The sequence below is a fragment of the Polyodon spathula genome, chromosome 15, assembly GCF_017654505.1.
Source record: "Polyodon spathula isolate WHYD16114869_AA chromosome 15, ASM1765450v1, whole genome shotgun sequence".
NCBI lineage: Eukaryota > Metazoa > Chordata > Actinopteri > Acipenseriformes > Polyodontidae > Polyodon > Polyodon spathula.
The window spans coordinates 3717041-3729225 of record NC_054548.1 but is presented as its reverse complement, the minus strand read 5'-3'; the positions used below and the strand labels follow the sequence as shown (position 1 = coordinate 3729225).

At 37.7% G+C, this 12185-nt stretch overlaps 1 protein-coding gene across 1 annotated transcript in view; it reads left to right on the top strand.

The window, feature by feature from the left end:
* Positions 1–1560: 1560 nt before the first annotated feature.
* Positions 1561–12185, top strand: part of LOC121328014 (gamma-aminobutyric acid receptor subunit gamma-3-like) — a 171775-nt gene continuing 161150 nt past the window's right edge. The window contains exons 1-2 of the mRNA XM_041272437.1: positions 1561–1891; positions 6476–6621. Of these exons, the coding sequence (XP_041128371.1) occupies positions 1839–1891; positions 6476–6621 (199 nt within the window). The 5' untranslated portion in view covers positions 1561–1838. The remainder of the gene's footprint in view (positions 1892–6475; positions 6622–12185) is intronic.

Genomic DNA, 12185 nt, shown 5'->3' with positions numbered 1-12185 from the left:
GGAAGCCTACTCTCTTGATTAGAGGATGCATCTCTCTGCAGAGCTGTGTGTGCTGTGACCCCTTCTCTTATTGTCATGTGATGCGCTGTCCAGGGTACTGAACCTGCCGCACCCTCCGCTTGGCGTTCTGCAGAACACTCTTTATTTGCGTGTTGGGCTGTAACAGCTGAATCCACAGACATGAACATTTCCCCAATGCTGCATATCCAACTGAACACCGTGCTTTAGAAAAACTGGCACATTTCAAAATAAAGAACGATAAACTGAACTTTTGTTCAAATTTGACACCGTTGCATGGGTTGACACAGTTTCGGTTGGTTGTGATGTAGATTGTTGCTGTGTATGCAAGAGCTACGAGATAGTAACAACACAGATCTAAGGATACACTCAGACACGACCAGTTTATTATTTTTCATTTGTTCTTTAGTACTGTATTCAACGGCTTTCGCCGTCAGGACAATGGGCATATAATATTGTTTGTAGTGTATTACTGACAAAGAGTTATTTGAATGCAAACGAAAATCAAGTACATTCATCAAAACGCCTAAACGTTGAAGTACTTTATATTTGCAGAGAAAAACACGTTGAAAAATAATATGATAATAATCACTTCTCTCTGTGTGTATGTGTGTGTCTGTGTGTGTGTGTGTGTGTGTGTGTGTGTGTGTGTGTGTGTGTGAGAGAGAGAGAGAGAGAGTGCAGTGTGTGTGTGTGTGTGTGTGTGTGTGTGCGTGCATACCTCTCTTTTAAATCCCAAAGATTAGTTGTACTGAAATGGCACAGATGGAAATTAAATGCACATTACCTGGAGACCTGTACAGTAACATTATTAATAAGCCCAAACTTACGTAAAGCTCCCATAGCATTGTTTACAGCCACTGAACATTATACTTTATGATTTCAGTTTCAGGACGACAAACACACACAATAACGAATGCGTTAAATAATAATAATAATAATAATAATAATAATAATAATAATAATAATAATAATAATAATAATAATAATATAATAATAAAATAATGACCACTGAAGTATGTATTGCTTGTACTTTACATATGCAGGAATATTACATACATACATATATGCATACATACATACATACAGTAAACCTACATAACTTGAAATAAAGTCAAATGTTGGTTTGAAAACTTGAATTAGATTGATAATATTGGCTGATCGTTCTCTTGACCCTTGCTGCACCCCCCAGTAAAGATCATCTCACAGGCGGCGAGAAATCTAAACTAGATGAAGTAATTCTGGACACTAATTGTAGAACCTAATTCAAGACAGCGACACTCATGTTTTAAAACTTTATGGCGATCTTCTCCTTCAATCGCCTGCGCTGCTTTTTTGAAGAAAACAGCCACAGTTTAAAGTTTGTAAGAAAAGCTGGAATGCTGCCGCTGTACTGAAATGTGACGCAACAGAATGAAAAGTGGTTCCCGGGAATGCATGAAGGGTGGTGTAGATTTCCACTTGGGGAATTGCTGCCCTGTTTTTGAGAGCGGCACTATGCCTGTGTATATACTGGTGCAATCGAAGGCGGCTAAAGCAACTTCAAGGAGCAGCAGAGGCTGTTTCATTATTTCAGACAATTGATTCTCGATGTGAAAGTGCTGGAGCTGCCGAGTCCGAACACCTGTCAGAACTGCATGAGTAATTCATGGCTGGATCTGGGAAGCTCTGTTGGCTTCTGTTGGATTTCAAGTGACACATATTTTTGACTGTAGCTGAGAAAGCAAAGATAGCTGTATCCCTTTTTTTTCTCCTTTTCAGAAACACAACGCAACATTTAAACCGTCACCCATTCCTCTTGGAGTTATCCTTACCCAAACATGTCCACCCAGTTACTGGCGGCTTTCTTGCTGCTGTCTGTTTTCCACGCCTGGTAAGTTGAGCTTCTTTTTTTCCTGCGATTCACATATTAAGCTTTGATAATTGATGCATGTATGTATTTGTTTGTTTGTCTGTTTGTTTTATGTTATAACGACGCTAAAAGAGCACCGCAGCCATTCTCAAGTTTTCAGTGTTTACATTTTTTTTAACATTTCTGCTTCTTTTAAAAAAAGAGACATTGTTACAGAGATCGGATTATTTGTTTTTAATTGTCCCTGATTAATGAAACCGCACACCTGTGCTCATATTATATATATATATATATATATTATATATATAGATAATATATATTATATATATATATTATAATATATATATATATATATAAGTTGGATTTTTCAACCTAAAACATAAATTTGTATTTTATTTAAATAAAATAATCAACATTCGGCGAGTATCAAAGTAACGTTACGTTTTTATGCAAATAATGCAAATAATACTTTATAATTATACATAAATAAATGTATAATTAGAAATATTATATTATTATTATTATTATTATTATTATTATTATTATTCTACTATAATTATGTCACCGTAAATGTCCTCAGTGGGTGTGAGTGGTGTGTGTGTGTATATATATATATATATATATATATATATATATATATATATATATATATATATATATATATATATATATATATATATATAATATGTGTGTGTGTGTGTGTGTGTGTGTGTGTGTGTGTGTGTGTGTGTGTGTAATTTAGAAATAAATGACAGATTCACTTTTACAATAAATGTAAACTTGTGAAACAGAAATTTCAAAATTGATAGAAATGTATTCATGCGCCTCATTTTAATTTAAACAGTTATGAACACAGCAGAGCCTCACTTGTGTGCGTGTTGTTTGGGGCAGTGACAAGCAGATCAAATCTCATGCTGTCATGAACTCGAAGAACAGGTATAAACTTACACCTTATGCTGCGCAGATGTGGCCAAGAAACAAAGGATCTGTATTATTTATTTATTACTTTGCTTTTTAAATAAGAGCTTTTAGTGCACTGCGTTATAAAGTATGCAAAACAGCAGCCTCGCTATCAGCTGGACACGTTGCCCTGGAAACCATCTCTGCAACCCAGGCTCCTTCCGATAATAGCAGCCAGGTATTTAGTTCAGTAAGTTTTAATCTTCAGCTTGACATCCAGCCCAGTCTCCCATGCCTTTCACAGTGATACATTCACACATAGTATACTGTACTCGAATGTATATAAACGGGCGTGTGCTCGGGGGTTACGTTTTAAGTTTATTTAATTGATATCATTATCCTGCCAGCAGGGAACAATGGTAATCTTTTAAAAAGTAAATCGAAAAGTAATAGACCAATAACCTTCTATCAATCTTATCTGTCTTTTATGTTGACAAATACAATATTACACGTGTTGTATTATTTACTGGTAAACTGTAGTCTAGTCTTTGCACTGTATCACGCTGTTCCGGTCTTTATAGGAGTATTGCCGTTTCCACATGATTACGTATTTCATGGTGACAGAGAGAATTAACCCCTGCGAGTGTAGGCCCTGTTTATTATAATGAGTGCCTTTGTCAAGTTCGAGTTCATGGTGACGGAGAATTAACCCATATTAGTGTGGGCCCTGTTTAGCATAGTGAGTGCCTTTGTCAAGTTCGAGTTCTGTTTGAAACGCTTCTGCACCAGTATGCTCCTATGTCACTTTGAACAAATCAATTTATTTCCATTTTTCCACAGTAATCTTAATATGTTGATTCTTAAAAACCAGGATATTGATTATATTTGACTGCTATGCATGTTGATATGCTGTAGCTGAAGCACTTCTAAAAAGTAAATATTATAACCTGTTGATACACGTAATCAATGAGTAGTAATCTCGTTCTAGAGACCTCGCACAGATGATGCTTCTGTTACTAGGAGCTCATTTATAATAATAATAATAATAATAATAATAATAATAATAATAATAATAATAATAATAATAATAATAATAATGTACAATCATGTAGAATACAATTCAAAGCGCTTTACATACAGAAAAAAAAACAGAAGTAACAATAAAACTCAGAATAAAATATAAAAATGTTATGGAAAAGAAATATTAAAAAGGTATGTTTTTAATTGAGATTTGAAGATTGCAATTGAAGGTGAATCTCTGATAAAAGGGGGTAAGGAGTTCCAGAGTGTGGGGGCATTAAAACAGAAAGCAGCCTCTCCCATCCTTTTACCATTCACCCTCGCAATACATAAAAGGCCAGCATTTGCAAATCTCAGAGTGCGTTCATGCTGATAAGGAATTAGCATATCATTTAGCTATTGTGGAGATAGTCCATTCAGTGCTTTAAAACTAGTAATATAATTTTAGAATCAATTCTGTAATGCACAGGAAGCCAATGCAGTGATGCCAACACAGGTGTAATGTGAATCCTTTTTTTGTTCTAGTTAGCATTCTAGCAGCAGCATTGAGCACTAGCTGTAGGCGTGATATAGCATGACTTGTAAGTCCAGAGAATAAAGCGTTATAATAATCTAACCTAGAAAAAATAAAAGCATGTACTAATTACTTTGCATCATCCAAGGACAAGAATGATATAACTTTTGCAATGTTTCTTAAATGATAGAAGGACACTTTAGTAATGTATTTTATATGTGGTTCAAAGGAAAGTGCAGAATCAAAAATAACCCCCAGGTTTTTCACTTCAGATTTTACATTTGATTTTAGTATACCTAGATCAATATTTGTCGAGTCCATCTGTTGATTATAACCTGAAAGTAAGAATTTAACTGTTAGAAATTCTGAGACATCCAGCTTCTATTATCGGCTAGGCATTTGAAAAGGGCATTGATAGCTGTTGTGTCACCTGGTTTAACAGGTATATAAATCTGTGTGTCATCTGCATAGCTGTGGAAATTCACCCCATGTTTACGAATAACCTCCCCATGTGGCAGCATGTATAAAGAGAATAACATGGGACAAAGAATGGAGCCCTGTAATATTAGCTAGTCCAGAGGTAGATTCTCCTAAGGCAACAAAATACTGTCTATTCATTAAATAGGATATGAACCAGTTTAGGACATTTCCAGAAAGGCCCACCCATTCTCTTAAGATGATTAATTAAAATCTTGAAATCCACAGTATCAAAAGCAGCACTCAGATCTAAAAGGATCAGTACAGGTAAACACTTAGAACCTGTACTAATACGTAGATCATTTACCACTTTGACAAGTGCAGTTTCAGTGCTATGGTTAGCACGAAATCCTGAAATCTTGAAATTTCTCGAAGATGTTATTATTTCCAAGGAAACTATTAATTTCTTTAAAATTGACTTTTCAAAGTACCTTTGCTAAAAAAGGAAGGTTTGAAATAGGTCTAAAATTACTTAGAACTGAAATATCCAGATTCGATTCTTAAGTGAAGGTTTCACTAAGACGGTTTTTAAAGAAGGAAACCTTCCTGATGATAAACAGCTATTAATTAACTCAAGAACATCATTGGACAGCTTACTAAACACCTCCTTCAAGAGACTGCTTGGTATAGGATCCAAAAGACACCTAGATGATTTAATGTGCATAACTATTTTATTTAAGTCTTGTAAGTTAATCAGAGAAACATAATGTAATTCTGTTTTGATTGTTTTTGGAGGCACACAGAACTCAAAATCATTTTGTGGAATTTGATCCTTAATACAAAGTATTTTTTTTCCATCTAAATAATTACGGAATTCTTCACACTTCATAGGTGAGGCCACAATGCAATATTCAGGTGAAGGAGATGGGTTTACTAATCTATCAATAGTTGAGAAAAGGACTCTAGCATTGTTCTTATTTTCTGCAGTAAGACTGGAGAAGTAAGCACTTCTTGCTGACATTAATGCTGCATTATACTTTGATAGGGAGTGCTTTAAAATATCGTAATGTATTTGTAGTTTTGTATCTCTCCATTTACTCTCCATTTCCGCTCTGCTTTGCAACAATTTCTTTTTGTTTGGTGTATATCATTGTTCATCCACGGTGTCCTACTTTTTACAGAGACTGTTTTCATTTTTCCTGGAGCCACAGTATCAAGAGCAGTTTGTAGTTGATGGTTGTATCTGTCAACTAACTCATCAGTTGATAGAGAACTTGTTGAGATGGGTGGACATAGACTAACTACTTCAGAAAACTTTTGAACAACTGCAGGATTTATAATGCGCCTTTTAACAGAACTCACTACAGTCTTTTTACATTGAGGCACAATAGCCTCAAATGAAATTAAGAAATGATCTGATAATGCAGGGTCGATAGTTGGAGATCATGATCATTTCTAGTCCTGGAGATATGACTAAATCTAAACTATGACCGTTGTTATGTGTAGGCCCTGTTACACGCTGAGTAAACTCAAAAGAATCGAATAGAATTAAAAAGTCCATAGCTGTCGAATCAGATATAATATCAGTGTGCAAATTAAAATCTCCAAGTATAAGAATCCTATAATATTTTGTGGAAATTATAGACATTTGATTTAAAGTAACTGTTCCACTAAACACGTTGCGTGTCAATTTGTTTACGGCTCTGCATGCACCAGGAACTGCATTTCTGTGATTATCATCTGTTGTCTTCCAGTTCCCAGAAAGTTCACGATGAGGACGAGTACGATGACGTGACAGTGAACCAAATGCTGGCCCCCAGAGCTCACGAGGCAGACGCCACACAAATACTGAACAATTTGCTGAAGGAGTACGATAAGAAACTTCGTCCAGACATTGGAAGTGAGTTCTAGTATGTGCTGTATGACTAACCCTGCCTTCAGGACACACATTTACAATTTCATTCGGTACCATAGGGTTAAGAGTGCTGTTTGTGTTCTTTTTGTTTGTTTGTTTGTTTGTTTGTTTGAAGAGCATATATGCTTACTGTATAATACACATGTTCAAATAAGAAATACATTGAACATATTGATGTACGTATTGATTCTAGAAGAAAGAGTCTCCTTATCCACAGAGCCAGTTCAAGTCATTTTTTTAATATGGGTAATCTAACAAAGCCTGAAAGCTAGAAACATATTAGGCTCCTCCTGTTGCTTTTATAATTAGTATCATCACTCGGGGTAACCCAGGTAAATCATGTATATTTATTCTAGCAGCTAAAATGGCCTGTGAATACAAGTTGAGGTAATTCTGCCTGCAAGCTGTAATGGAGGCTAAGGACTGAACCATGTACAGCTGCAGTACACGCAGAGTGCAGAAGAACGGGAATTCCCTGTAACGATTTTCCAAAACTATTTATAGCCTTTCACTGAGCAGAAAGCTCTTTCTCTTGTCTCTATGACTACAGTATATGAAGACTATAGCAATTCAAAAGGCAGATGAGTTATGCTTTCCAGTAGCATTTATCTAGCACAGTTTGCTAGTATAGGATGTGATCTATGAGGTGTTCCATGGCTGTAATGAATGCTGTATGATTATGGGGTATACAGGTGTTTGCTAGTATAGGATGTGATCTATGAGGTGTTCCATGGCTGTAATGAATGCTGTATGATTATGGGGTATACAGGTGTTTGTTAGTTTATGATGTGATCTATGAGGTGTTCCATGGCTGTAATGAATGCTGTATGATTATGGGGTATACAGGTGTTTGCTAGTTTATGATGTGATCTATGAGGTGTTCCATGGCTGTAATGAATGCTGTATGATTATGGGGTATACAGTTGTTTGTTAGTTTATGATGTGATCTATGAGGTGTTCCATGGCTGTAATGAATGCTGTATGATTATGGGGTATACAGTTGTTTGTTAGTTTATGATGTGATCTATGAGGTGTTCCATGGCTGTAATGAATGCTGTATGATTATGGGGTATACAGTTGTTTGTTAGTTTATGATGTGATCTATGAGGTGTTCCATGGCTGTAATGAATGCTGTATGATTATGGGGTATACAGGTGTTTGTTAGTTTATGATGTGATCTATGAGGTGTTCCATGGCTGTAATGAATGCTGTATGATTATGGGGTATACAGGTGTTTGTTAGTTTATGATGTGATCTATGAGGTGTTCCATGGCTGTAATGAATGCTGTATGATTATGGGGTATACAGGTGTTTGTTAGTTTATGATGTGATCTATGAAGTGTTCCATGGCTGTAATGAATGCTGTATGATTATGGGGTATACAGGTGTTTGTTAGTTTATGATGTGATCTATGAGGTGTTCCATGGTTGTAATGAATGCTGTATGATTATGGGGTATACAGGTGTTTGTTAGTTTATGATGTGATCTATGAGGTGTTCCATGGCTGTAATGAATGCTGTATGATTATGGGGTATACAGGTGTTTGTTAGTTTATGATGTGATCTATGAGGTGTTCCATGGCTGTAATGAATGTTGTCTTATTATGGGGTATACAGGTGTTTGTTAGTTTATGATGTGATCTATGAGGTGTTCCATGGCTGTAATGAATGCTGTATGATTATGGGGTATACAGGTGTTTGTTAGTTTATGATGTGATCTATGAGGTGTTCCATGGCTGTAATGAATGCTGTATGATTATGGGGTATACAGGTGTTTGTTAGTTTATGATGTGATCTATGAGGTGTTCTATGGCTGTAATGAATGTTGTATGATTATGGGGTATACAGGTGTTTGCTAGTATAGGATGTGATCTATGAAGTGTTCCATGGCTGTAATGAATGCTGTATGATTATGGGGTATACAGGTGTTTGTTAGTTTATGATGTGATCTATGAGGTGCTCCATGGCTGTAATGAATGCTGTATGATTATGGAGTGTACAGGTGTTTGTTAGTTTATGATGTGATCTATGAAGTGTTCCATGGCTGTAATGAATGCTGTATGATTATGGGGTATACAGGTGTTTGCTAGTATAGGATGTGATCTATGAGGTGTTCCATGGCTGTAATGAATGCTGTATGATTATGGGGTATACAGGTGTTTGCTAGTATAGGATGTGATCTATGAGGTGTTCCATGGCTGTAATGAATGCTGTATGATTATGGGGTATACAGGTGTTTGCTAGTTTATGATGTGATCTTTGAGGTGTTCCATGGCTGTAATGAATGCTGTATGATTATGGGGTATACAGGTGCATTAAATAATGTGCTTGGGGATTATATTTGAAGTGGTCTCTTGTTAACAGCCGTTAGATGACTTATTTTTGGGTAAATCAACATATGACAAAAACAATTATGTATTCAGCCATATCCTCTAATTGTAGCACCATAAATTGCTTTCATATTATACTTCAATTCCTAAAACAAGGGGCCAGCTGTGTCCTGCCATGCACGGGGTACAAAAACAATACCTTCATTGCACATTTCTTTACTGTATAATGAGCTTAATTGCAATATTCTTTGAATTGCTTTGAAAGCACTGCATTGACATGTAACTACTTATTTCCTTTGGCTCAGCTGTGAAATTGTATCTTGGATGCCAAAACACTGGCAAAAAACTCAATTTTCAGTTTGGGAATACTTACTCACACTGCAGTTCAGGAAGCCGAGAGAGCAGGAATTACTGCTCTCATGATCCTGAGGCCTTTACTGCATGTCATTTGAAACATGGTTCAAAAGCTGGACTGTATTATGTTTTTCTTGCTACTGTATTAAAATTTCAAGTCTGTGCTAAAGAAACTGAGACAGCAGTTTTCAGCAGCCGACTGGTTCTGAATGTATTTATTAAAGGGTAAACTTGCCAAGTGCTATGATAATTTTGCTATTCATACATGTGCTTCCTCCCAGGTGCTTGCTGCATGGACAAACTGGAATGTCTGAAAAGCAAAGGCGATGATGCCTGAACTAATTGAGCATCATTAGAACCATACCGACTCCAGAAACAGCACCAGCTGGCTTATAAATTAGAATGATACATTTTCAATATTTACTTGAATGACCCTCCATTCACATCAGTAGTCATCAACAATGGACCTTAAATGCCTTTGTTGGGAAATAGATGGTGTAACTGTCTGCCTCCAAGCAGTTAATATTTAGCTGGTGCTTCTCCTGCTGTGCCAGTTCGGCTGTGAATCCTTTCACCAGAGGAATGCACAGCAGTAAACACAGCCTTGCTGACATTTTCAAGAATGGAGATATGAACTTATCTAGGTTGGGAGAATACACACATTCCTATATTCCTGTTTCCGGTGCGGATGCTTGTCCCTCTTTAATTTCATTGAGGCCTTTCCTGTGTCGGGGGGTTTTGTTGGTTGCTTGGAGGAGATTACTAATGTTAAACAACACATGCAACGGACTCATCAATACCCTTCTGTTTAATCATCTGTTTCACAAGAGATGTGGTCAGATGAGTTGTAAACTCTGCTGCTTTTTGTTCTGTCTTTAAATCTCAAATCAAATCTTTTCAGGTGAATGGGGTTTTGTTTTTTCAAGTTGTGATAGCCAGGCACATAAATGATGAAAACAGCCCTGTAACACTGACATGATATTTGTCCTGACCACGCTTTATACAGTGTTTTTATACAGCACTGTCCTCTGCACAGTCATTGTTACTGCACAGGCTGTGTGGTTGTACTTGTTCCCAGTCCTTCCTATTCTCTGTCTGTATACATGTAGAGTAGGTGGGGCCACCAGTTGAAAGGTCACTTTGTCACATGATCTAAATGGAATGAGGAAGGCGGTTCCATCCTAACATGCCCAGCTTATCCTCCAGGCAAGTTCAAAGCAGCTCAAAGCCAGGCCCGGTCAGGACAGGTTTGAAGAAATATAAATGACTGAATAATGCAGCTGCAGCAGCAGCAGCACCAAGACCCACTAAGAATAATTGCAAACATTAAAAAAGGGTGTGGAAATTAAACATAAATTAAAATGACACTGAAAGATACTTTCTCATTAGGATTTAGGATTTCAAATCCTTAACAGTGCAATCTTTGAAAAACAAAATGAGTTGCGGAATCAACATATCAATGCATGTAAGACAGCAGGCACCAATGGTAAGTGCTGTGTTCTGATGTAAACCCTGTAGGTTGTTCAGTAACACCTCAACCCTGCTTGTTCAGTGGCATGTAAAAGCATGTCTAGAGACCGGTCAACAGCAGTAAAGGCAGGTTTGTGAACCTCTGTGCACAGGAGGTAGTTTTATTGGACATGGGTATGTATGTAAACATAAAGCAAATGTGCTGGTGCTAACTGTATTGCTTCTGTTACACGTGCAACACAAGCAGTGCAGATAGCCCGATGGTCAGTGCAGATGCCCGATGGTCAGTGCAGATAGCTGATGGTCAGTGCAGACAGCCCGATGGTCAGTGCAGATACCCGATGGTCAGTGCAGATGGCCCGATGGTCAGTGCAGATAACCCGATGGTCAGTGCAGATAGCTGATGGTCAGTGCAGATAGCCCGATGGTCAGTGCAGATAGCCCGATGGTCAGTGCAGATACCCGATGGTTGGTGCAGATACCCGATGGTCAGTGCAGATAGCCCGATGGTCAGTGCAGATACCCGATGGTCAGTGAAGATAACCCGATGGTCAGTGCAGATAGCCCGATGGTCAGTGCAGATGCCCGATGGTCAGAGCAGATAGCCCGATGGTCACTGGAGATACCCGATGGTCAGTGCAGATACCCGATGGTCAGTGCAGATAGCCTGATGGTCAGTACAGATACCCGATGGTCTGGGCAGCAGGACAGTTTGTTTTCTGCAGTTTTTACTTTGAGCTTGTTTGTTGGTACCTCTTGGTGTTACGGCCTGCATGGTTGACTGTGTTTTTGTTTCAAGGTCAGTGCTGGTTTTGCCTGAGAACAGAATGTTAAGCTCTCTGAAGCACAGAAATACAGCAACGTGATTGGCGGCTGTGCTCTGTTTCTATTGCCAGTTAATTAACACAGGAGGTGTTCTCGAACACCAGTCTAGACATTGCCATCAAGCCTGTTGGATTGTTTTTTTCATGACTTTCTTTTATTTCTCTTCTAAGTTAACCAAAAGTTCAGAATTTCTTTCTTTTTTACAATTGAACCAAAAGTACAGTCTACAGTTCAGTTTCAGTTGCCATACTCTATAGATCAGGGGTCTCCAAGCCTGGTCCTGGAGAGCCACAGGGTCATCTGGTTTTTGATTCCACTGAGCTCTCAGTTACTTAATTGAACCAATTATTGGGTTAATTAATCAAGATTTCATGTGTTCCAGATCTTCAGCCACTGATGATGTAAAGATATATTTATAAACCCTTGGGTCTCTCCAGGACCGGGGTAGGAGACCCCTGCTATAGTACTATAGTATACTCCATCATGTGATCACATACAGCACTGCAAACCTTGGAGTGCCCCGAGATGCTGTTATTAAACTCCCACTCAACAGCTCACATGCTTTGTCACC